The sequence below is a fragment of the Mus musculus genome, chromosome 6, assembly GCF_000001635.26.
Source record: "Mus musculus strain C57BL/6J chromosome 6, GRCm38.p6 C57BL/6J".
NCBI lineage: Eukaryota > Metazoa > Chordata > Mammalia > Rodentia > Muridae > Mus > Mus musculus.
This window is the reverse complement of record NC_000072.6, coordinates 72199721-72226346: the sequence shown is the minus strand read 5'-3', so window position 1 is coordinate 72226346 and position 26626 is coordinate 72199721. Positions and strand designations below refer to the sequence as shown.

The window sequence follows — 26626 nt, the reverse complement described above, 5'->3', positions numbered from 1 at the left end:
ACATGTCTGAGTGTGGGTTTGTGCACTAGTGCAGTGTCTGAGGCCAGAAGAGGGCCTGGGGTTCCATGTTTCTGGAGTTAATAGGCAGTTGTAAGCTGCTCTGTTTGGCTGCTGGGAACACAATTTTGGTTGCCTGCAAGATCAGCGTGCTGTCTTAACTGCTGTGCCATCACTCCAGTGCCCAAAATATGTTTTTAGAACTAGATTCAAAGTACCCTGGAGTTAGTTCACTCATAGCCTATTTAACCAGCCCTTTTGAAACCTGCTCTGGGCCAGACATGGACTATACTCTGCAGCTGTGAGCCTTCCCCCAATGTATGAGGGAATACTGGACACTTAGGGTGGGAGCAAAAATGAGACTTAAAGGTCAATAGATCCATTACAGCACCGTTAGGCACAGGCTGCTCCTTGGTGTGGGGCAGGCATGAGAAATCAGAGAGAGTTCCTAGGTGAAGTGCTGGTTAAAGTGGATGATGTAATGTCCACAGACGTGGGGCTGCCAATCTTGTTATTACTGAGCTTTGTGGCCTAGGACTTCTTTGCTGAGGAGAGCATTGAGGGTCCTGTACACGGTGTGATGTTCAGCAGCATGCCACCTCCTTCCAAACCCTGCTGCTCCTCTATGGTGACAACTAGGAATGGCCCCAGACCTTACCATCTATCCCTCAAGGGTTAGAATCATCCCTTGTTCAAAATACTGGCTTCAAAGAGTTCCTGGCCCATGAGTGTGCTCCCTTAATGTGACTGTGGCAGCTCTGTGCGGGCCCCACACTCGGTGGGGTGACACTGACGATGTGTATAGATGCCAAAGAGCCATAGATGGGACCAGAGCTTGCCAGTGGGGACATTTTAGCTGTTTGGATAAAGAATGCAGGTAAAGAACAGGTAGATTGGTTAATAGTTGTCAGGTAGATTACAAGGAGTTCCATTCGTGTTACAACACCACACTCAGTTACATCGTGCTGTGGTCTTAGCTCTTTGATGGCTCGCATAGCACACGTGTAGGATGACCAGTACTAGGAAGGCAGAGGCCCTACCCATCTTCCACAATTAGTGAGTGATAAGCTGCTAACAACACAGACAAGTGAATCAAGTTGGGGCTGTTGGCATTTATCACCCACCTGTTGCGTGCCATGCTCAGCAGTAACCCAGGTCTAGAGGGCATAGAGAAAGTGAAGAAAGAAGAAAACATCATGTTTTTGTGTCTTGAGTATCTGCCCTGTTCCCCTGGAAGTCTCCAGGGTCCCAAGAGAATGAAGGGTATCTTTAAAAAAGTATTCTTTATTGCTAAGTGTATGTGTGCACATGGTGTGTGCCCCAGCACACGAGGGGTGCAGAGGGCTGATTTATAGACTGTTCTCTCTGTCCACCTCGACATGGATTTCCAGGCTTGGCCTCTGATTGGGAGGTTTGCATGGAGGTCTTTCCCACGGAGCCGGCACTCCAGCTCCGCCATTATTCTTGGGTCTAAGTTCTTTGAAGGTAGGAGTTGAAGTTTGTTTATTTGTTGGCCTATTTTCAGGCTGGATTTTGTTCTGTGGCCCGAGCTAGTGTGGTACTCACTATGTAGCTGAAGATGGCTTCCAGCTCATAGTAGTCCTCCTGCCTCAGCTCCCCGAATGCTGTGATTCTAGGCGTGCACCTCCACATTTGGCTAAGAGTCATGGTTTGGTTTGGTTTCCGAGGCAGGGTTTCTCTGTGTAGCCCTGGTTGTCCTGGAACTCAATATGTAGATCAGACTGGTCTCAAGCTCGAAGATCAGCCTGCCTCTGCCTCTGCCTCTGCCTCCCTAGTGCTAGGATTATAGGTATATAATACCAGGCCCATAGGAGTCAAATTTTTGCAGGGTATGGTGGCACATGCTTTTAATCTCAGCACTCAGGAGGCAGAGGCAGGCAGGTCTCGATGAGTTAGAGGCCAGCCTGGTCTGTATCATGAGTTTCAGCCCAGCCAGGACTACATAGTGAGACCCTATCTATCTCAAAAAAAAAAAAAAAAAGTGTTTTAATTGTTGAGCCCTCAAGTATCCAACTAAATTTGTGTCAGTGAATGAGTGAGCGTATGAAAGAAGCCTCAGAGGTAGAAAGAATGTCTGCCCCTCCCCCAGCGTCAGGAGGACAGGGCTCTGTAGGGTGCAAATCTGTGTGGTACTACATACAGCTGGTGCTTGGGTGTGAGTGCAGCCTCATTGTCTCCTCTGTCAAATGGGAATTTGGACACACCCTCGAGTGTGGGAATAGCTGAGCAGGATGTGGGTGTGTAAACCTCAGGTGCTTGCTTAGAGGTCGTAAAGTCAGGTGTGCCCAGACACACACTAGATAGGCTGCCCTGCCAGCCGAGGTGGGAGTGGAGGGGTGATGTTCCACACAGAGGCCCCTGCAGCTGTTCTCATGCCCTCTCCCTGCATTCTCAGGTGCCGTGCTACTCCTATGGGCAGAAGCTCTCCAAACTGGCCATCCTGAGGATTGCCTGTAACTACATCTTGTCCCTGGCACGGCTGGCTGACCTGGACTACAGTGCCGACCACAGCAACCTCAGCTTCTCCGAGTGTGTGCAGCGCTGCACCCGCACCCTGCAGGCAGAAGGGCGAGCCAAGAAACGGAAGGTACTCACCCGCACTGGGGCAGCAACCTTAGGGGGGGTCGGGGACACGGGGAGGGAGATATGCCCAAGAGGCCAGAGAGACCAGCCTCTTGGAATGTTCCGGTAGACACCTCAGACCCAGGAATCCTCACATCCCAGGGGTCATGGGTGGGATCGTGAGCATAAAGCTGCCGGGTGACCTTCGATATCCTGGAGTTTCCAGGTTTGGGTTTGCTTTTTCCTTAAATGAGGAAATGGTCCATCTTTGAAGCCCTTCCTGTTCCTATGTGATGTGAGGCTTAAATGATCCGTGTGGCCCTGACAGATGTTCTGTCAGGATGAGATGTCCCCAAATAGGTGGTAGCCCAGGAGAGGCTATCTGTGGGTTTGGGGAATGTGGTTTTGTCTGGGGAGTCTTATGAAGCTGTGCATGAGGGCAAAGGATGATATCTATTCATTTATTCAGTAGGGAGAGATTCCCTGAGAAAGTTGGGCAGGGGTATGAACTTGCCACGCAGTATTGATAGGGTGGTCAGAAAGCTATCCTGTACGACCAAGCGGAAGGGATAGTGTGGCCTCTCCTGGGGTGTGGAAAGGCCAGATGGAAGATTCACAGTAATTCTCCTGCCCAGGGGAGCTGGGCAGAACATCTTGTTGGAAGTGGCATTTGGGCTGGGACCAGTGGGACAGCTAAGAGGCTGCCAGGCGGATGGAGCGGGGACATCACTGGAGGTGGGTGGAGCAGACAGCCTGCATTAAGCCTGATACATTTAAGGAAATTTGTGGAGGAGAAAAAGGGTTGGGCACAACCATAGTTTCCTATACGCTTGGTGCTTCCAAATACCCAATCAGGGTCTAGTACTTAGCAGAGTGGCTGTAGCTCTCTGGATCTGTTCCCCTGAAGTGCATGGAGAAAGACAGTGGGATGCAGTCTGTCTGAGATGCTCAAGAGGTCCTGGGAACTCTGGTGCCCTTCATCCAATCCTTCCCTGCTTCCATCCTTTTGGCCTGCCCCTCCCCCAGGGAACCTATAGCTTGCCCTGATTTCCCCGAGGCCACTGAGGCCCCAGCCAGGGAGGCCCTCCTCAGGGGGTGCTACCAGCCCTAATTGCACAGTGCATTCCTGGGAGTGATTTAGCAGGGCCAATTAGGAGAGGCCCTCATCAAGTGGGTGAGAGAGGAAGCGCCACCGGCCACTCCGGGGCCAGCTTTCCTGCTTTCTTTGGGAGAGTGACATGGGTAAATGAAGGCGAGATTGATGGCTCCACGCCGCGTGCTCTGTGACAAAGGAGGTTGGTAAACTCTTGGTGAACTCCCCTGGCATTCAGCTGTTGGTGTGTGTCCCTTAGTGGTGCAGCTAGGCAGCCTGGGCAGGCTCCTTCCCTTCCTGTCTCCCCTCCTCACCTCTTTATGCCCCTCGCTCCTCCGCTGTCTATTCTGAGGCAGCACCAGGCCCCTCCCTCCGCTGGCCCTTTGACTGGAGTAGACAGGACACTCCAGCCCCAGCCAGAGAACCAGGGAGGAAAGACCAGCAGTGAGGATGCCCCGCAGAGCCAAGCATTTGGAGCCCTGGGAAATCACCTCAAGGCTAAGAAACCATAGAGACCTCCCTGTGGCGTAAATGAGGGAATGGAGTTATCTGACAGCCCTGCCTGTCACCTAGCAGTTGAGACCCATTTCCTGACTTGTCCAGCTTCCTTGACAGCTGCAACTAGTGGGGCACCCACTTAGGGCCACCTGAAAGATAAAATGTTGTGTTCACGGGTCGCCAAAAGGAGGGCGGACCTGCCTGCTTGGTGACTGGTTGAAGGGGGCCTTCCCTTTGCTCTGAGGTAGGGGTTGGGGTGGGGGATGGGGAGCGCAAGGGATGCAAAGGTCTGAACAGGAAGTGCATCTTTAGATATGCCCTATCCACTTAAAGTAATGACCCTCACTGGTCTCCTTGGTTCTCGTGGCCTCCAGGGTGTGCTTCCCAGGCCCGACTTCCCCCTTCTTATGTGCAGAACTGCCTCTTTGAAAAGCCTCATGTGGCAAAAGGGGACAGAGGCTGTGCTTCAGCTCCAGGGACATTGTCACAGCCTGGGACATTGGCAGGCTCCAAAGAACACTTCCTGCTTCAGCGGGTATATACGACACCTCTCTAGAGCGTGTGACCACTGCAGGAGTCCTTAAACATGGGATGGAAGGGATCTTAAAGTCTTTCTCTGTATACCTACTCCCTGTACAGGACCCTCTTTGTGACAGACATGGGGGTATAGACACAAAATAGTTTGCCACACTGTCCCTGCCACCTAGTGGCAACAGGCCATTGTGGTTGGAGGATTTGGAAGCCAAGGATAATGAGAATTAAAAGACAACATTTAAGGAAGAATTCTTGTTCTTCTCAGCCATCAGAGGACACCGGGAAGTCAGGGATGGATATAGTCGAGTCTGTTCAGCAGGTGGGAGGATTGGGACGATTTGCTCAGAGCCCTGTCAGGCCTTAGAGTACAGGGGTGAGATCTGGAACTTTGCATGCAGGTGTTTGCTTTGCCCTTTCTGGGACTGGAGTAGTCCTCCATGCCCTGGGCTTGTTATTAGCATCAGCCCCCAGAAGGCCCTGGGATAGAGTCATGGCCCTATTTGCCAAGTACTGAGTGACATCAGGAAAGTATGCCCTCCACTTGGCTTATGGGCAGCTCAGAAACACGAGGGACCCTTGCTGTTCCTCCATGGAAAAAGAGCTGACCATCTCAGGCTACACTCACCTCCCAGCCCCTTCCTCCCAAGGCCAAGTCATGGCTGTTTGTTTGCCCTTTCATGTCCCTTGGGGATAGCTTCATAGTTACCCCTCTGCCTCTGTCCCTATACTGGAGGCTGGGTAGTCTCTGAAGAATAGAAGTTTCTTTAGCTCTTGGTTCTGGAGCTGGGTAGTGCAATAGTCAGTCCAGTGTTGGTTTCTGATATGGACTTTCTTGCTTCATCTATCTTGCCTGGTCAAGGGGATCGCACAGTCAGATAGCAAGCATGCTAGATCAAGTTTCTCTCCCACTTACAAAGCCAGTACTGTCCCGAGGTATCCACCTTGATGACCTCATGACATATAATTAACTCCCATAAGTCCCTGCCTCCATATTATTGGCACATGAGATTTGGAGTTGAGTTTCCAATACATGTAATTGAGGGCACATGTTGAAATCCCATTACCATTCATTTGCATTGAGAAAATTAATTCACAGAGGCGGGGAGGGACTGTGCTATGCGCGTGGAGGTCATCAGAGGACAACTTGCTGGTTCTTCCTTTACTCCCACATAAAGTCCAGGGACTAAACTCAGTTCATCAGGGTTGGTAGCAAGTGCCTCTACCCTCTGAGTGGTCTCACGGGCCGCCTGACTCAGCTCATGCTTAAAGGCTCACGTGGTGTCTAGCAAGATGGCTCATACCTGTAATCCCAGCTCAGCACTCTGGGAGCTGAGGCAGGAGGATTGCCAAGAATTTCAGGCCAACCCTGGCTACAGAGTGAGCCCCCCCCCCCCGGCCTCCCAAAGCCTTAAGTGGAAAGAGCAGTTAAGATGTGAGACCACCAGGAAGGACAGCAAGAGGCTGAGTAAGGCTGAGGGGCCGTGGATGGAGACTGCTGTGTCTGTGAGCAGATGCCAGCTCTGCCTGAGATGCTGGAGGTCCTGGCCAACGTGACTGGTGACAGTTTGACCTGGGAGATGGCTCTATGAGCAAACATGTCCCCAACACGGGGGCTGGGTGACCCTTCTTCAGGATATCGGTTTGAGAGCCTGAGTCCAGGGCTCCTGACCCACCCACCCCGTGAGCCACCCTGCCACTGTCTGTATTAAGACCAGAATCAGCACCGAGTTTTGCTCACTCCCCAGGCCTTAGTCTCTATCCATCACAGCCCTTCATCAGCCACTCTTCCTGTCCTAGCTTCGAGTTCCCACCCAATGCATAAATAAGCCTTAGCAGTGCTGAGAGCCTTGTCAGAGGCTCAGCAGAGAGAGAGGACTGGGGGAGGAAAGGCTCTGCGGAGTAACTGTCCCAAGTCTGCTGTGCTGGAGACAGAGCAGCTAAGCACCTGGCCCTGCGCCACACTCCTGTAGCTTCTGTCTCTATGGTGGCAGCTTCTGGGGCCTCTCAGAAGGAGGAAGGTGGAGAACAAGAAGGGGGACAGACCTGTCCCTTCATAACTGGTCTCTGTACGGCTTCCTACTCCTATGGGAATAGGAGAGCCTGTATCCTTAGTCTAGAACATTTTCTTCCAGAGATTACAAGTAACTCAGTAACATTGTCTCCTGCTGTCCTCGATAGAGTTTTTGGAGTCTTGGTAATGAATGGCCATTGAGGCCCTGCCTTAGTTGCTCACAGCAGAGGGGTGGGGTGGGATAGTAGGGTAAGTAGCCCTCACTCCATTGAGGAACTCAGGGTGCCAGCCTGCCTGTGTGGCCTGTAGGGCTAAGGAAATGGAGAGGTGTCTCTTGAGTGTGGGTGCCCTGGCGTCTGTGACCTCTTAAGCAGGCAAAGCTTTAATCCTTCTGCTGTTTACTGCCATCTGGGAGAAGAGGGAAGCTCTTTAAAGAGATAGCAGGTGGGGCACCAGACTCTGTCCTCTGAAAGACCGTCGTCTCAGTAATAGAGCCGTGTAATATCAATTCTGGGAACAGACCAAGGGCAGATGATTTGGGGGGGGGGGTTGTCAGTGGGGAAGAGAGAAGAGTTAGTGTGAGCTTTGCTCGTCCAGGACTGCTTTGTGTCTAGGTGGCTGAGCTCTGGACCATGGGCTTTGTGGGCTGTTCACAGAGCCTGAAGGTGTGTGGCAGGTGTGTGACAAAGTCTCAAGAAGCTCTCCTAGCCTGGGTCCAGCTCTCCCAGCTCCGCGTGGGCCTGAGACCCACTGGGGGCACTGGCCTAGCTTAATCTACCCCAGCCTGCCACATGAGTGGTCACTACTGCTGTGCCTGGCTGTCCCCCTCTGTAAGGCACTGATTACTACCCACATGGAACTCAGGCAGGCCAGCGAGCTCTCAAGTCCAGATCCTCTAGGCTAAGTCATTGAGTTAAATGCCATTTGCTCTCAAAGTCTGTTGAGTCCATCTATGCTGGGGAAAGGGGGTGGGGGAGGTGGGTGGGAAAGTACCACCCAATTCCCTTCCAGTCATAAAAATGGATGCAATTTATTTTTTCTGGCATTCCAATTACATAGATGTTTGTCGCCAGCTGTTCCAACATGGAGCCTCCTCTCAGCTGCTGTTTCTTCTCTCACATTTGACACCGTTAGGCCACAAGTCTGGCAAGGCCTGGCTTGGAGGGATCATTAGCTGGGAAGCCTCCCAGGTGAGCTCTGGCCGGCTTTCCTTGCAGTGGCCTGTGATGTTACTTGGGTGGTCTGAGGTCGGGTAGAGGCTGGGGTGCTGCTACCCCAGCTCTGTGGATCAGAACTCTGCCTTTCACCCTGTAGTGCTGGGTGTGAATAGAGAGAGAGAGACTCAGAGCCTTGAGCGAGAAAAAAAAAGCAACTGCCCTGCATGCTCAGACATGAGACCCATCTCTGTTGCAAGAACTCACTGTGCTTAGGATGTGGATGGTTCAGAAGGGTGGCTGTGTAGAGTTGGGGTGAAACACCCCCCCCCCCCCGAGAGCTCTACACCTCTCATGGGTGTTGCCTTCTCTGGCATGCTTAATTGTGAAGTAAACAAAACAGGATGTTGGGACGGGACAAGGTGTTAAATCCTGGCATTCGTACTTCTTCTTGGTGACCCTGGATTTGTTACTTAACCTCTTTGGTCCCCAGGACTCTCCCCCCATAAAGCAGGAACATCATACCTTCCTTTCTGCCTTGCTGAGGAGATTAAACAAAACCCTGTGTCAGAAGGGGTTGCCCTTTTCTCAGAAAGGGAATCTCTGAATGTACAGCCACAAAATGACAAGTTCATATTTAGTCCTGGGAAGGAACATCTCAAGACAGGGAAGGTACCCAGGGTGGACAGATGGGGATCTTTCAGGTTAGGGATTCTCGAATCTCTAGCACTTGAATCTGAAGCGCTGATCCTGCCCTTTAAAGTGAGGCCAGCAAGCAGCCAGTCCATAAATCCCCGATTTCAAAAGACGTGGATCTATATCAAGAAATCTAGGCAACATTTGGCTCAAAAGAATGCCAATAAACAGACCGCCATCAACAGACACCATCCATATGGTGAGGTATACTGTGCACCAAGCACTGTATCTACCATCTCTACTCCTTGTCAGTAATACTCCTGGAGTCGGAAGCAGTGCCCCCTGGCCCCCATTGCACAGAAGGGAAACTGAGGCCAAGAGAAAGCCATGTGCCTTAGGGCTAGGAACTAGGTTTCCCTTTCTTTGGTTGAAAACCCACAACCTCTTTTCCCCTGAAGATTGCCCAGGAGTGCCCCCCCACCCCCACCCCCCAGCCAGCACGCTATGGCTATGTCCTGTGCTATACCCACTTGGAACCCTTATGTAAATAGGCATCTGCAGCACGTGGAGGTTCCATTTAGCTGCAGGGAGCCAATAGCCCGCTGGTGGTGGCAAGGAGTGGGGTGGGCCTGGATTCGGGGCGGGGGAGGGGGTGTCATCAGCTTCGAGTACCCCCAGGGCTGCGCCGCCAGTGAGGCCTGACACCGGGTTAAGTCGCCTGGCGGCCTCCGGCTGCAGCTGGGAGCGCCGCCTGGTTCCCATTCGGTGCTGTGGTTTTGATTAGCTGCTGGGAGAGGCCTGCCTGCCTGCAAGTCTATGGGAGCTCCGCAGGAACAGCGGGTCCCCCCCCCCAGGCCGCCCGCCCCCCCTCCTGGCAACCCCAGACTCCAGATGTTCCGAGCGCTCGCTGGGAAGGCCTGCTGGCGCCACGGAGGGCAGAGGGCAGGGAAAGCACGCGAGCTGGAAGCCCAAGAACTCAGTCACCGCAGGCCTTGGCAGCTCGCCCAGCCCTCCGCTGGCACATTCCCCAGCTCTCCCCTGGCCATCTGTTCCCAGAAAGCCCTTTCAGAACCTCATCATCACTCAGGATACAACAGCGCGAGCAGCTGGTTTGGAGGCAACAGCGAAAACCGTGCAAAAGGTTCTTTGTGAGAGAGGAAACTCGCTTATGAATAACAGGGCTGGATGCCGTAAAACTTGGCGGCTGCAGTTCGTGTTTCTCAGGCGCCGCTGTTTGCTCTTGACTTTTTATCTCTGGTTTTTATCCACCCCCCCCCCCCCGCCACCCCCTTGTTTGCTTTCAGTGTTGTTTCTTCCTCTTCTGACACCAGGTGTCATTTCTTACTTCTTTGGAGTACCTGAAGGCCACCTAATTAGTTCTTAGGATATTGACAACTTTTTTTTTAAAGCTCAAAGCTGTTAATCCGGGGAATAGTGGACTGTTTTCCTCTGGGCTGGAAGAGACAGGCAAGCAAGAGGGTCAGGGAGTCTAATGGGAGGACAGTAGCTAAGGAGATGGTTCAATGGGTAAAGGGCTTGCTATGAAAAGGTGAGGACCAGCGTTCCCACCCCAGTAGACTCATAAAAAACTGAGTGTGGCAGCATGTGACAATGAAATGACAAGGTTCAGGGAGAAACCCTGTCTCAAAAAGAAAGGAAATATTGTCCAGAGGTAAGTGAGGAAGATACTCTGATGTTTGTCCTTGTGTACGTGTGCGTGTGTCTGGATGTGTGTCTGGATCAGTGTGGCCAGGTCCTGACCTGTAATTGCTGAGGTCATCTTCAAAAGTGTGGCCTGGTAACTTGTCATGGTTGGAGTTCTAACCAAATAGTAGCATTGAGCTGCAAAGTCATCCCACTGTTACCCTGACTGACCCCAGCTTCCAGAAGAAGCAAGCACTGTGTCTGCAGGGGCTGGGGTGAGACCTGCAGAAGACAGAGGAGGGAAGAGACAGAGACACATCCATTGGCTCATCAGAGGGGCGGCACAGAGGAGCTTTTGGGAGAACAGTGGTAGCCGTAAACACCCCAGTGCCTGGGCCCCCACAGCTGACTGAGGCATGACGTGAGGCCTTTTTAAAGAACCGGCTGCCGCCACTGTCGCCAAAGGCTTCTGGGACATGTCTGCTCAGAATCTGGGCACCTTCTGGGAACAGTCACCAGGTGGCCTGTCCTGGGCTGTGGGATCCTGGGGCAGGACTAGCAGCTGGGATGAAAAGAGAGAGAAGCAGGGATTCCTGTCTTCCTGGTACCCCTTGAGACAGGGAATGGGGTCAAGACTGCCCCGGAGTGGATGGCCAGGGTGTGCTTCTGGTATTAGTGCTGTGATGGGTTTGGGGCAGGGGACAGGGGACAGGGTTTTCCTTCCTCAGGTCCCTGCATTTCTCTGTCATTAGCTCCCTTCCTGCTGTCCCTTCAGACCCCAGAGCCAGCAGGCCCCTCACTTAGCAGTATGAAGTGACTGCCAGTGGCTTGCTTTTCCCAAGCCTCCCATTTGGGTCCCGTTTCTTCTGTGCTTTCTTCAAATCCCTCACCCCTTTCTTCCTGTCTTTTCCACTGTTTTCCACCCACCTACACTTGGGCAGACAGGGCAGGACCAAACGTTTATTTTATCATAATTTCAGGGTCATTAATCTCATGTCCAGAGAGGCTTGGCGCCAGCCCTTGGGCCCTCCCTGTGTGGCTTCTGGTGGCGGGGGGAGTCGGGGTCTCAGTGGTGCTTTGGGGACCATGAGATCTTGTTCAAGAGTCTCAGGCTTGGCTGGAGAGTGGTTTCAGAAGTTAAGAGCACTGGCTCATCTTCCAGAGGGCCAGGGTTCAGTCCACAGCCCCCACATATTCTCCATAGGCATAGGTCAGACTCAACAGAACACCCTACTGTCTGTACCCTGACCCCTGTTGACCCAGACGCAGCCACCTGGGTATCTTGTCCCTTGTATCTCAGTGTTCACAGAGCGCCTGGCCAGGAGCTCCTGCTTCGTGCACATGTTTGCTTGTTTATTATAACTGTGTTCCTAGCCATTTGATCTCGCTCTGCCTTACTTTGACCCATTGAGGAAGGCCCAGTTTCTCCATGAAGCCCCCACCCCCCCGCCCCAATCTCTCCTCCAGTTTCTTCATGGGTCCTGGAGAGCAGCCTGTTCCTGCTCTGGGGATCCATGTTTCTTTTTCTTTGCTCCCCATGACTACACAGTGGCTGCCATAGTTTCAAGGCACTTCATTCTCAACAAGACCAGGATGACGGCTTCTTTTCATTAGTGCAGTCTGTCCTAGATAGATCCCTCCTTCTCTGAGGACTTGTTCCCATTGAACCTGAGAAAAGCATCTGAGCTTGTCTACTGGGAGGGCAGCCGAGCAGTCCCCACATAGCCTAGCCCAGGAGACTTGACTCCAGTTGTGACAGGGTGTTTTTCTTCTTCGTGGAGCCAACCAGTGTTATAGCCCTGGGCACAGTGGCAGAAAACTGTTTCCCTGGCTTCTTTAATCTTACTTATGTCCTTACAAAGCTGGTGCCACAGCCCCATTTTCCACTGGTGACATTCAGGTCCCTTGAACACAGTGACCTCTTGGCTCATTACAGGGGATAGTTGCTTACAGTCTGCCAAATCCTCTCACATTATTTTTTAAAAGTCCCACCACCCTTTGAGATTTCTATTGCTTACAGGCTCAAGATAACACAGTCTTCCCCGTGGCCTCCGCAGGGTAGGGCCGGGCAGGACTTACGCAGGGTGCTACACCAGGTTACCGCCACCCTAGATACACCCCTCTCTCTGGACCACCTAGCAGTGTTCGTTCCGGGGCTAGGAACCTGTATTTCAGCACAGCTTTTTGTGTATGCCCTGAGCTCTGGTACTTGCCTTCAGCAGGCAGCACCTTCCTCCCAAAATACAGATACAGCTGCCCAGAGACCAGGGGGCCCGGAGGGCACAACAGCTGTGAAAAGGTTTTCTGAAATGCAAGTCAGAAGGGGCCCTGGAGGGCATGGCTGCTCCATCTGAAAAGTGACCAGAAGCCAAGTGTCAGACTAGCCTGGGGTGTTTCCCAAGAACTTGACTCTGATAGAGGAAGAAATCTCAAGTCCAACTTTCTCTTTGTTAATAGCTTGCTCTCTCTCTCTCTCTCTCTCTCTCTCTCTCTCTCTCTCTCTCTCTGTGTGTGTGTGTGTGTGTGTGTGTGTCCGTGTCCCCATGCCAGGTGTATGGCACATCTGTCAGGATCAGATGGAGGTTTCCTGCAGGATATACCAACAGAAGCCTGTTCGCTGATGGTTTTACAAGCCCTCCATCCATCAGGAATCTTAGAAATGGTTGCACCATGGCAGGGAGGACAGAGACACATGCGTGCCATCACAAGGAACAAGGCACTCAGAGCCCACCTGGGGGTGGTGACAGCCACTTCTGGGAGTCCCCCTCCCACCACAGGCTCTGATGCTCTCCTGGTCCCTAACACCCTGAACAGGAAGGACATGGGTTGGTACCAGAAGGATTCTTTGCAAAAGGGCGGACCACTTTGTACTTTCCTCCACCTGCACGTGTTAATTTTAACTTACACGTATTTACATTTTGAACCATGTAACTCCAAACTTGCTCCAGACTTGGTGGAGTATGACCTCCTGTCTTCATCTCCCTAGTGCTGAGATTACAGACAGTTCCAACCCAGCCGGTTTCTGCCATGCTGGGCACGGGACTGGGGCTTTGTGCATGCTAGGCAAACACTTGCTAACTGAGCTATACGACCAGCCCATAAAATTTTTACTTCAGTCTTTTTAGATCCCTATGCAGAGAATGATGAAGATGACCAAAAGGGCCCTGCACTTTATTTAAGCCTAAGTAAGTGCCCTGCTCTGCTGGGTTTGGCTCTAGGAATACTTCTGTAAATAAAACAAACAGAGGCCCCACCCTGGCGATCAGAGCTAAATGACACGAAAGTGATAGCTAACAGTGCAGAGGAGGGCTCTCTTGGACAGGAGTTTGTTGTAGATGCTGACCTTGTGACCTGGACTCCCAGGTGCCTGGGATCGAAGCAGCGACACAGAAACAACCTGTTGTATCAAGGCCAGCTCTGGGAGCAGGGGCAGAGGTGACCAGGGCCACAGAGTCAGGGAAGGAGAATGGTAATGGTGACGGCCCAGAAGTGGAGGCTATTTAGTGTTAGGGCAAAGAGTCCCATAAGGGGCAGGGACCCAGGGACCTGTGCGGACGGGTGATGCTCATGGCCTTGACCTTGAGTTGCCCAGGAAGAGTCAGCTGACTTGCTTAGGTAGTCGAATGGATCTCAGAATTCTAACACAGACTTTCTGATGCCACTGCTTGGCACCGTTAACCTCTATATTATATTGCCTGCTGGGCAGGTCCTTCCGCCTCCCCCGCTCTCTGACACACACACACACACACACACACACACACACACACACACACACATATCTATGAAAGGAAGGAAAGAGTCACTTCCCTCATCTCGTTCTCAACCTTTCCTTAGTGTAGTTGGAACCTCCTTTTACGGTGTAATTGATAAAGTGTCAGGGAATAAAAAGCCCTAATGAGAAGATGACCCTACCTGTAACCACATCCCACAGTGGCTCCAGATTCTAGCTAAGGCATGGGTGTATTTAGAAGAGACAAGAAAAAGGGTATCTCTTGTTAAAACTGCATTTTCGAGCTAGGGATAGTTCGGTTAGTAGTGTTTGTCTAACATGCAGAAACTCCGAGTTTGACGCCCAGCATCACAGAAAAAGGACTCATACCTGCAATTGGGAGATAGAGGCAGGAGGAACAAAAGTTCAGTGTCATTCTCTGCTATATAGCAAGTTTGAGGCTACCAAAGACTATTAGTGAGAGAGCCTGTCTCAAAAACTAAATAATTAAGGAAGCAACTCCTCCCCTGCCCCAAACAAACCCCCTGTGTGTGCATGGAACTCCAACTGCTTTTGCTGAAATCATTTGATTATTTGGGCTGCTTGGGGATCATGGCTTTTCCCAACTGCAACACACACACAGAGACACACATGCACACACAGGCACGCACACACTGGTGCACACACACACACACACACACACACTGGCAGAAGCACACATGCATGCCCCATTGGTGCTGCTCTGTGCCTAGCAGGCTCCCTCATGCATCCTTTGGGTACAGACTGAGATCTTTGCAGAGGCCTTCTGGCCAGCATGGATTGGTTTATGTGGCGTTGCCTCCTTGCCCCTGCTGACACTTGGCTAGAAGGATTATGGAGGGGAGGTGTTGAGAGATGCAGAGTCACAGTAATCCATCTCAGGCAGATGGCTCAGGGACCTGACGTCCTGCTCACTAGTGAAGAGATGAGTGTCTGTAGGCCAGGCTTAGAATCTGCTGTACCCAAGAACCATGATGTGAGGCAAGAGAAGTAACTGATCTGACAGTGATGGCTGTCTCCAAGGAGACACCGTAACCCTCCCTTTATCTGGCAGACTGTAAAAATACTGAGTCCCACGAAATTGGAATTTCCCCAGTTGTCTCCCACTGGGAGAAAGAAAGAGATTAGGGTGTACATACGTATATGGAGTGTCTGTGGGGTCAGGCCCACTTGGGGAGACTGAGGACTGGGGCTTTTCCGCTAGTCTGGGCTCTGTCCACCCAGCTCTGCTTCTCTCCAGCCTGGTGCCTCAGGGAACAGTCCAGAACTCTGGGGGCTGCAGGACTGAAGACAACTGGGAAGCCGCAGCTGCTAGGCCCCATAGCCTTGCCTGGACCAGCCCTTCCCTTGCAGGGCACCGTACCAAGAAAGACAGATAGACTGACAGACACAGAGAGACAAACATGGAAGAAGCCAAGAAAGAGTTGGCTCAGGAGACACAGGCAGAGCTCTGAGAGAGCAACAGATCGGCAGCCAGAGAAGAGACGTCAGCATGGCGTGGCTGTCCTCTGCGGGCCCAGGGGGCTCCTGGTAGGCTCTCGTCCTAACTTTGGGTGTGCCAAGCCTCTTGAGCTCCCAGCCAGGAGAAGGAAAAGGCTGGAGCCTTGTCTCCCAGGAAGAGATTTCACATAGCTCTGACAGCTTGTCAGAGCACTTTTCCAAGAGAGAATGGAGCTGAGGTAACGATGATGACCAGGACCACAGATTGTACAGGACTGATCTGTTATGTTCACCCCCAGCCCTCTCTATTTAAACCCAAACTTCATGTCAGGGCCCTTTGGGGGCCGCGGAACCTCTTTTTCATTCCTCTTTGCACCTTTAATAAGTCTCTTTCTGTTCGTCACTGTCACTAGCTGCTTAATTGGCCCAAAGATGGCAAGTGTCGGAAACTGGCTTGTCAGAGCGGCCAGTGGCCAGGCTCTGTCCACAGCACAGGGTGGACCTTGTAGGCTTCTGTGTCTTCGTCTGCCGAATGGATGCAGTGACATACACTTCCCAAGGCTTGTCCCTTGTCAGTGTGAGCATCGGAATGAAGTGAGGTTCCTGGCACATGGCCGCTTTTCTCAAAATGACAGCACTGAGCCTCAATCCCTCACTTCCCTGCTAGGCTGTGGGAAGATCAGGGCATCTCAGGCAGTGCCCCTTGGGAGGGGTAGAGGTGTGGGTGGGTGAGCCGCCCCACTATCAGTAACCCAGAAAGATGGAGGACACTGGGAATTAAGTGCTTTTGGGAGCTGGGAGCAACAGATCCTTCTTCCAGGTGGGAGCCGGTGGGCTGAGAGAGTGGACCTGAACAGACCTTCCATGTTCTGTAAGGGGTGGAGGCAGAAAAGGCACAGGCCACAGTCCCCCGCTGGAGTTTGCATGTTCATGGGTAGGATATTTCCATCGGTCTCCAGAGCTGGTAGCAATGAACCGGTTGCCTTCGATTTAGCTCTACCTTTGACACATCAGCACAGGGAGGGGTTTTGTCAGCCACCTGCCCTCAGCTTCCAGCATTTAGCAACTGTTGAGCAACTGTCGATTCTTACTGCTGGGAAAGCCCCTCTTTGAACCACCCTCTGGCCTAGAGGTTTGGGCTGAATGGTTGTCTTTAGCAAAGGAAGGGTTTGCCCTGCTGGATCCAATAGTCTTAGTCAGGGCCTGGGACCTGCGGGTTACATACACTAGCCTAGAATCCAGGATGACGGCTTTCTCTTTGGGGAACAGTCTTGGGGAATACAGGGGACTGAACAGAGTTGAGATGTCTCATCTCCCATGAGATGAGACAGGAAGCAGGACAGGGCCTCCAACTCAGTGTCTGTCACCAACCAACTTGCTATGTGACAGCAACTCACCACAACTGGTTGAGTGAATAGGTTCTCCCCAGCCTGACTCTCGGATTCACAAAGGCTATGACTTCGATGCCTGCCCTTAGGAGCTTTGAGGATCCTTCTAGCCAGGACACAGGGGGAACGGCAGACTCCTATCACGTCTGTGTCACATCCTGCTCCTGAATTCTCTGTCTGCTTCATGGTGCCCAGGTTGGGTAGGACAGAGTGGCTGGAGATGGGTTGACTCTTGCTTGTTTCCAGTTCCCTGGGAAATTTGGAGGCCAGAAGCTCATGGACTGAGAACAAATCTGTAAGTCCCGGCTCAGCAACAGTTGCTCTCTGACTTCTGCTGGCGAGCCAGGGCGAGGAGATGGCTCAGCATTCCCAGTGGGTTGCCTCTAAGCCTTAGAACCCAGTTCCACCGCAGGAGGAAGGAGAGACCCAGCTTCTGCAGGCTGAGGTTGCTCAGGGTCACAGGGGGAAACATATCTAAAGGGCAGTCACAGTTACACAATTACATAGTTCTACCTGAGAGTGGAGGAATGTCCTGTGGTAAGAGAGAGCTGCAGTGGGCTCAACAATCAAACCAGGCCTGCCGGAATAGCCAAAAGCAGCAATATGCCATTGTATTTGCTTTCTTGCCTTCTGTTTCAACTGATTGGTCCAGAGGAAGAAACCAACTAAACACTGAAGCTAGCTAGTGTCAGCTTCCTTGGCTGGTCTGGGGCATACCGGGAGCTGGGCATCAATTGTGAGCCCAGTCTTGAGAACCGGCCAGGTTTGTAGCTAGAGCCAGACTGCCCTGGCCACCTTCACAGTGTGGGCCAGGAGAATGGTCCCGGTCTTCCACTCCTTCTCCAGACCATAGTCAAGCTGGATGAGGAAGGAGCTCCAGCTCCAGTCCATGGCAGGGCCCGCCCAGGCAGCCAGCTAGATGACGTGGCTGTAAACCATGCTGTGGACCACAGACCCAGTGCCATCCCCGTGGGCCTGCCTTCTGCTTCTTAATCCTTCTTCTCAGACTCAGTAACAAAAAGCAGATCTCTGTGGGGGCCAGCCATGTCCAATGGGCCAGGAGAATGTAAGCCTGGGATTAACCACATCAAGATCCTGCCGGCCTCTCACTTTTCCTTTCCCCCTGCTTAGCCACTATTAGCAGGACCAGCCTTCCTCCCCCATGTCCTGGCTCACTCACCCTGCTTGGACCCTGTATGCAGCCTGGCTCCAACCTCTTATTTTGGATCTTGGACCACATCTTGGCTATGCTCCTGTCAGTGTCCTGGGGCCTCCAAGGCCAGACATACAAAGGTCTGTGGTTAGCAGCCCTCCAGCCTCATGGATTGGCTCCTGCCCCCTTGCTGTTCAAGGCAGTCTTCAGCAGGAGCAGCTTCTGTGGGTAGGAGAAGCAGGGATGATCTGGGTTCAACTCCTGACATTGCCAGTGTGAAGCACTCACTTCCCACTTTGCCTCCTGTGGCTCACCCTTGGCGTGTGAGAAGGGCCCTGGCATGGTAGCGGTGCCCGAAAGCTGCTTTGCTTTAGCATCAGCAGGAACGGCTTGCTCGGGATTCTTGCAGAACCAAGGGGTGTGTGGTACCAAGGTCTCTGAGTACTTTTGGCATGGATCCTTGGATCCCTCATGAGTCTCTGCACTCATTCTGGCCATCCCCCATCCTCTAGGGCTGGTCCCCCAGTGTGCCCTTGGCTTACCGCCTTCACCTGTCCCTTCTTGGAAGTTTGGAACTTAGAGACGGCCTGACCCGCTAACTCACCGTTCTCAAGATGTCTCAGGGAAGGCAACACAGTAGGGACTCCGGGCCCTCTGTGTCTCCACCTCGTGATGTTCAGATACACAGAATTCTGTTGTTTTCTGGGTGAGGATTCTACAGATCCGTTCTCCTTTCTGATGAAGGAGGGACTGAATCGTTGCTTTCCTTCATCTGAGCCATCTTGTCAGAGGAAGACACCTAAGATGTGACTGTGCCAGGTGTCCCAGCTGGCAGGTGACAGGCCACAGCTATAGTAGGCCTCAGAACTTGTGATGACGTGCTCTTGTCTGAACAGGGTGAGGAGATGGTAAAAGTGACGGACAGGCAATTATTCTATGGGAACCAACCAACCTGCAGGGAAGCCCTGCTGTTCCCCCATTCCAGCACCCCACAGTAGAGAGCTGACTTTGATATACCTTGGAGGTGTGACTCTGGAGTTCATGATATCAGCACCAGGTGTCCCTGGGATTAAAGGGGTTCGGTATCCTCAAGGCAGCAGAATTCAGTGGGGAGAAAGAGGACAGTGTATGCTATGGGGATTGCTAGTCTTGGGTCTAAATCTGGCCCTATTGTATGACTGAAACATTGCCTGGGCAATATAAATCTAATGTCCCATTGTGGGCAGCCATGACAATTGAGAGAATGTCCTGTGAGTGTTAGCATCCAACTTCAGGAGGAACAGGAATAATGCTGATATACTTTTCTTTTCAGGAGTGACCTGCCACAGGCTAGACCACAGACACCACTGTGAGTCTCTTCCCAGTTGGGACTGAGGAGAAAGCTGGGACCACCAGGAGACGACCAGCCTCATTCCTTGTCTTCCTCAAGATGCTGCCAGATACTCAGCCCGTGTACCATCTCTCAGGGTCACTTAGAACCAGCACAAGGGCCGCCGGCCTCCCTCTCCGTCTCCTGCCATCCAGGGTTACTTCAGATTTTGCCTTCTGCCTGGTGGGGCGGGCTATTGCCAAAGATTCTACAGAGATCGTCCAAGGAAATTATGGATGAGGCCCCAACAGCACAAAACCACATCATTGCTGCCCTACCAAGTCCACCTCAAGCCAAAGATGGATTAGCACTACTGCTAGGAACCCATGCAGTGGGCACCTGGTGACCATCAGAAGCACTTAACCCTCCAAGCCAGTGCTCGCTCTGTGCTGGGCCCTGAGCAGCTGGTTGTCTTCGAGACAAGCTTCCTAGAGCCACGACAAGCAGGCTGCTGGTGGAAGGTGGAGCCCGAGATCCTTGGCCCTTCCCATTAGCTACCCAGACCTCTGACTCCTGTTCCCGATACTCTTTGGGTCCTGGCTCCTTCTTGGACCCCAAGCCTCCTGAGAGAGGAGGGAAGGGGGAGACTAAAGAAGCAATATTGCCCCATACCCCACCCGGGATGTGCCCCAAGGAAATCTTTCTGACAGTCCTTGCTCCCAGCCCCTGCCCCAGCAGGTGCGCCTCACCAGTGGTCAGGTTCAGGCTAACACTTAAATTAGCACTCTGCTGGAGAGCAGCTGCCTGTGGACAGGCCAGGCAGGAGGACTTAGGGAGGAAGGGACCAGGGGAATGGGCCAGGATGTGGGGGAAGGGGCACGTTCAAAGCCAAGGCCTGCTCCTTGTGCTCCAGAGGCCAAAGCTGTTCACATCTGTGTGCAACCATCTGCTTCAAATTGAAGTAAAAGCGGCAACATATAAAGGGCTCGTGTGTGGTGAATGGACTCGGGGGTGAGCAGGACTCTGGGCGGTCACTAGCTGGGGATTGTGAGGGAGGTGCGGGGAGTCCTTCAGTCTCCGTGTTGTCGAGGGATTTCCCCACCATGGTCTCAGGCTGGCTGGCCCAGGTCACACAGGAGACACTATCTCCGCTTCACCCTTCACTTAGCGCCCACCACAAGTTATGTGAGACCAATCACTATTTAATGATCACTATTTAATGTCATTTTCCAGATGAGGGAAACAAGGCCCCAGGATGAGGGACTGACAGGGTCAGTCATCGGCAGAGACAGTCCTTGAATCAGGACGGCCTGGCTCCAAGCCCTCTGTTCTCAAGTCCTTCCCAGTCCCAGCACAATGTTTTTGGGTGGCCTTGTTACTTGCCTTTATTTTGTGGGTCATTTTAGGATAGAGAAAGGAGAGGGGAAGAAACTACACTTAAGAAATAGGAAAGGACTGTTGGGGTGCTAGGGAATACATGGGGGGAGAGTACCATGGACCTGAGGTGTTCTGATAGTGGGCGTCCCTTTGCCACACTCAGCTCCAGGACCAGACACTGAGTAACAGCCACGGCTAGGGCCATCCTAGGTGCTGCAGGAGAACACCGCACAAGCACTTGCCTGTGGTCCTGGCCACAGATGGGGTACAACTGCATAGGTTAGGACAGGCCTGCTGGGCTTGGAGAGATGACGTGGTTAGGAACACTTGCCGTTCTTGCAGAAGACCCAAGTTAGGTTCTCAGTACCCACACTGGGCAACTCACAGTAGCCTGTAACTTCAAAATCAGGCAATCTAGGGTGTCTGCAGGCATCCATACTCACACACGCATACCCTCGCAGAGACATAATTTCAAAGAAAAGAAATCTTTACGAGAAGGGATAAAAGGGACAGGCATGCTGTCGGCTGCTCCAACATCGCTCAAGTCTATACCCTCTACCCAGTCTACTGCTCCCATTCTGGCTGGAGTGTGGAGTCCCATCCCAAGACCAACAGTCCTTCCTCCTCAATCACACCCGTCTCTTTTTCTGTGGTTTCCCACAGAACAAGGTCCCTTTCTGGAGCCCTGTGCTTGCGACACTGGAAACAGTTCCTTTCAGTTCTAACTCTGTGCACTGTCTGCCGCCGGGTCTCTGGCTCCCCCGGGAATTCTAGTCTTCTTGAGCCAGCCCCTGGGGCTGAGGGGTTGGACTCATGCAGCAGGATGACCTAGGTGCACCCCCTTCTGTCACGGGATACAAGCCTCCTTTCACATACAGATAAAAACATCACCCCACCCAGTGTCCTAGGGAAACAGGCACAGTCCACTCAAATCCCAGATCCCTGACAATTCTCAGGGGACCAACATCTCAAAATCTCTGCCTTTGGTCTCTTCAATCAGCTTCCTGTGTCCTCTTCTTCAGCTACCTCTCCTGGCCAAGTCCTTCTCTACCCCGTGCCCCTGAAACAGGGCCCATACAAGGCAGCAGCGTGGAAAGCCGTTAGCTTTTGCTGTTTGTGATACAGTTTACAACACTCACGAATCGCAGCGAGCAGAGCATCATCTTGATGTCCCCGTTTATTGTATTTCCAGCAGTTGTAACTCTCCTGACGATGCATTTCTGGGCTCTGACTCACCCTAGGTTGTCTTTCAGCTGCTTGTCTTTTCCTTCATTCTGATGTTCCTTCCAGACCCACATCACTATAATGTATGGTGACCAGTGAATGGGCTGTGAGATATTGGAGGGTAGCTAGCATGGCTAGTCCTCTGCCTCATCTGAGTGGGGTCCCGGGTCTTGTCTCCAGGAGGACTGATACTCTCTCTGGATCAGCAACAGTCTCATCCCTGGGTACCCTGTACCCGAGGACTGGTTCAGAGGTAGCAGATGGACCACAGAGGGAAGGAAGGGACAGGGCAAAGGATACCCCTCCCCGGCAAGACCATGCCTCAAAACATCTTTAAAGCCATCTGGCCCACAGACAGTAAGTATGCTTTCATCTTCTGGAATTGCATTTCCAGCCATACAACCAGAAGTTCCCAGAAAATTCCCCTTACATACACACACAGGCATGGAATATGTACCACACGTGTTTGGTGTGTGTGTGTATGTGTGTGAGTGTGTGTGTACACATGTGCCTCTGTGCATATATATATGTTCATGTATGCATATGTACACAGTATATGTGTACATGTGTGTATATGTATGTGTGCATGGTAAATGTGTATGTGCAGGTGTGTGGGGAGCCCTGAGGAGAGCGTTGCATGTCCTATACCACTGTCCACATTGTTTCTTTATTGCAGGGCCTCCCTGTGAACCTGGAACTTTCAGTCCCAATGTCTTACTGTCTGTCCCACTCAATGCTGGTGTTCAAGGCACACCAGACCATGCTCAACATTTTATGGCTGCTGGGGTCCAAATTCCAGCCCTCATGCTTGCACAGTAAGCTTCCCTAACCACTAACCTATCTCTAAAGCCCCCCCCCCACCACATACTTCTCTGGAAATAGTAACAAAGGCGTAAGGGTCTGGAAGAGAGCTCAGTTGGTAGAGTGTTTGTCTAGCACCCATGATGCCTGGGGTTAGGCCTCCAGCAACACATAACACTGATGAGGTAGTTCCTGCTTGTAATCCCATCTCCCCAGCACGAGGAGGAAAGAGGAACGGAAGTCCAAGGTCATCCTAGGCTGGGCAGTGAGTTAGAGACAAGCCTGGGCCTTGGAGATGTGCCCATGAGATGCTTCCAGCCACTAAATGCAGGCATCTCCACGTTTCCTTTTGAATACCTAGAACAGTAATGCCATTCCTTATTTTCAAAATAAAAGTCAGAGCACGAGTTCACAAAGATCTCAATGGCTGTTCAGGGTGTGAGATAAAGCCAAGAAGCCAAATACTGTATTTGGCAAGCAGCACAAAGATGACTTAGGCCTTTTAAGACTCTAAGACTCCATGGTCCAATCTCCTGGGACCACAGCCCTTCACTAAGGCTCTGAAAGTCCTGCAGGAGAGAGAGACCTTTGGCTTTGTGAACAGAGCACCCCTCAAGCTTACATAAGCAGATAGATAATCTTTTCACAAACAAACTCCACTGTGAGGCTGGGGATGGCGCTCAGTGGTTAGGGGACTTGCCTAGCATCATGTCTTCAGATCCCATGGGACACTTGGTACTGCTGGTCCTGGCAGCTCAGCTCTGGAGTGATCTTTCAGGGTTACCTTCCTTGGTTTGTGAGGCGAGACCTGGGAGCCAAATCTGAGGAAGCAGCTGGCCAGGAGGTTGCTGCTCTCCTGCAGCATTCTAATACTACAGCTGTGTTAGTGACTATCCCTGTCGGCACCTCTCCCATCGAGCCCTTTGTGGGAGCACACATGGAGACGAAAGGGATAAGGGCCCCTTGGGAGACACCATGGCCCTCTGGAAAGCAAGAAGACATCCAGAAGAGGCTCTGGTGTCATGAGACCAATCTAGGTCCTCCGGGATCCCGAGGGGCTGGTTTCATCCTAGTCAGACCACGGTGACTGACCCTCTTGAGCATAAGTGGGCAGTGACCTCATGACCTCTGGGATCCCCCCCCCCCCAAGCCAATTGATGTCCCATCCAGATCTTTAAATGTCTTTTTCTTGTTCTGGACTCATTAAAACTCCCAACATGGCACTAGTAAGCCATGGTGTCAGAGGCCACCACTTCTCAAGAGGCAGCTTGTTCTGCTCCTGTGGTTTGGACAAGGAAGGAGAGGAGGAGGAGAGAGAGGAGAGGAGGGGGGAGGAGGAGGAAGAGAGAGACACACACAGAGACAAAGAGAGACAAAGAGAGAGGAGGAGGGTGGGGAAAGGGGAAGGGAGGGAGGGGGAGGGAAAGGGAGGGTATCCAGAGATGTTAAAACAAAAAAGAAGAGAGTTCACCAGACCAGTGAATGGCTTAGCAGGTCAAGCTCGACCTGAATTGCATCCCTGAGTTGCACCTGGTGGAGGGAGAGAGAGAGAAAAAACAAAAAACAAAAAACTCTTTTTAAGGTAGTGGTGATACATGCCTTTAATCCCGGTACTCAGGAGGTATATACAGGCAGATCTCTGAGTTCAGGGCTAGCCTGGTCTACAGAGTCAGTCAGTTCCAGGACAGTCAGGGCTGCATAGAGAAACCTTGACTCAAAACAAAAAGAAACAAAAAGCCCATCTTCCTAATAATTTTTTTTAAAAAATGGGATAATTTTAAAAGAAGGCCACCTCCTTAGACGCTAGACCTCACCTTCATACCCTCTGGGCCTTCCTGGACCCTCTCCTTGTTCACAGCACATTATGTGTCTCTCTTTCTGTCTCAGCCAGGCAGAGTAGGCAGGAAGAAGAAATGCACCTGGCTTGTCTCCCCATAGTGTGGGGAGAGGCTCAGGGCCTGAAAGCCAAGTCACCCCCTGCTCTCTGCCATGGTAGGGGCTGAGCTGTGTGCCTATAGGATCCTGCCCACCTCACTCCTGCTTGGTTGTTCTCCAGAGCCATGGTGGAGATTCATGGCAGAGGATGGAGTATGTTACATTCTAGGCGCAAAATGAAGGAGCTCCTGGAAACCGTCTCGGCACAGCAAAGGGAAACACAGGAAGTATTGTTCTTCTTCAGCCCAAAGCTGCTCTGAGGGTGAGATGGGGGTGGGGGCCCAGGGCCAGAGGCTGATCTCCAGGCCTATCTTCTCCCCTAACTCGACTTTCTCCTGCAACCTGGTTGGAGCTGTTCTCACCACAGCCCCCCCCCGCCCCCGTGCCCACCCTCCTCAGGGCCAGGCCTCTATCTCTTCCTCTTCCTCCATCTGGAACCATTTTACCTTGTTTGGGTCCTGCCTCACTCTCACAGCCTAGGCCCCCTAAGTGTGTAGATGTTGGCAGCTGTGGGACGTCATGGGTGTCAGAGGCCTAATGGTTTGGGTGACCCTGGGCAAATTAGACCCTGTCTGAGCCTCAGTTTTACCCTCGGGGAAACAGGAAGGTAAAGTCTTGCTTCATGGATCTCACTAGGTAGCATCTGCCGACTCCTCGCCCTAAGTTCACAAATTGTGCTTGCCCTGCCAGGCACCCCAGCAAGGAAGGAAGAGGCATTTTGCTCCGTCTGCTTTTCCACTCAACACTGGCCTCATCTGGCCTGGCCTCTCCCCAGCCCCTCCCAGGCCTGTGTCCTTCCTCTGGCCCAACCCTTAAGTCAGGGGGACGGTCTTCCTCTTCCAAGTTGTGTTCTCGGGAGCCAGCGTGTGAACTAGTCGCCTTGCTGCTTCCTCTGGCTGGAGCCCTGGTCAGTGAGCACTGGTTTGCCCTGGTGGAGACTTAATTAACAAAGGGACCTGCTTTGTCCTGGCCCTGGGTGAGAGGCCTCTGGAAAGCAAGAAAGGACACAGGGCATCACATTGTTCTAGAGAGACAGCTGCCATGTGCAGCTGCCCCAGGCTGTCACCTGCTGCCCTCTTGCTCTCAGAGCCCTTTCGGCTTCCCTCCTGGAGGGAAGAACACGGTGCCCACCCACTGGGATGGAAGTCCTTCTGTGGATCTGCGGCCTCCCAGCCTTCCCTCTCCTTCTGATGTGTGATGGTGGTGCATCAGGGCACAGTCCTTAATCCCCATCAGACACTTCCCTCTCCAAAGCCTCCTTTAACTTGGCTCTGAATCCTATCCCAGACACTGCCTGGTTATATTCAGAGTAAAGCTGTGTCTTTACTGTGATTCCCCCAGGGCCCTGGGCCATTTGCTTCTTGTCCTTCCTAACACTTATCATATGCTAATATCATCTCTCTCTGTCTCTGTCTCTGTCTCTGTCTCTCTCTCTCTCTCTCTCTCTCTCTGCGTGTGTGTGTGTGTGTGTGTGTGTGTGTGTGTGTTTTAAGATAAGGTCCCCTGTTGCCCAGGCTGGCCCTGAACTCTGTATATATCCAAGGATTACCACGAGTTTCTGATCCCCTTTCCTTTGCCTGCCAAGTGCTGAGATTGCAGCACTTTCCCTACCATACCTGGCTTATATGGTGCTGAGGATCTGACAGAGGTGGTGTTCGTGCACACTGGGCAAGAGCTCTAGCAACCGAGCTCCAGTCTTCTCCACTGTGTGCTTTTTTGACACACGAGTCCCAGATTACCTGTAAGCATTTGCATTATCTGTCCTTATTGTTCGGGATGCTTTGAGCTGGTCAGTTTTATGTTCACTTGACACAAGCTAGAGTCATCCAGGAAGAGGGAGTTCGTCAGACTGGCCTGTAGGCAAGTCTGCAGTGCGTTTTCATGATTGATTATTGGTGTGGGAAAGCTCAACTCACTGTGAGCAATGGCACGCCTGGCCTGCAGAACTTGGATACTAAAAGAGAGCAGGATGAGCCAGCCTCGGGGAGCAACCATCCTCCACGTCTTTTGCATCAGCTCCTGCCTTGCCCTTACTTTCCTCAACAATGGAGTGTGACTAAGAAATGACCATCCGGAATAAACCCTTTCCCCCTCAAGTAGA

The 26626-nt window shown here is 52.2% G+C and overlaps 1 protein-coding gene across 2 annotated transcripts in view, besides 1 other annotated feature; it reads left to right on the top strand.

The window, feature by feature from the left end:
• Window positions 1-20173, top strand: part of Atoh8 (atonal bHLH transcription factor 8) — a 29607-nt gene extending 9434 nt beyond the window's left edge. Inside the window, exons 3-4 of one of the 2 annotated variants that reach the window (XR_377494.4) lie at window positions 2414-2605; window positions 19192-20173. Coding sequence is in view for 1 of the 2 variants with exons in the window: in NM_153778.3 (NP_722473.1) it covers window positions 2414-2605; window positions 19192-19197 (198 nt within the window). In the remaining variant the exon portion in view is untranslated. The remainder of the gene's footprint in view (window positions 1-2413; window positions 2606-19191) is intronic. The other variant, NM_153778.3, reaches the window with a different exon arrangement.
• Window positions 7519-11161: an enhancer, noted in NCBI's record as "VISTA enhancer mm123". NCBI's record gives its function as "enhancer in: neural tube[9/11] | limb[7/11] | nose[7/11] | heart[5/11]" and the evidence as "EXISTENCE:transgenic organism evidence [ECO:0001131][PMID:17130149]".
• Window positions 20174-26626: the final 6453 nt, after the last annotated feature.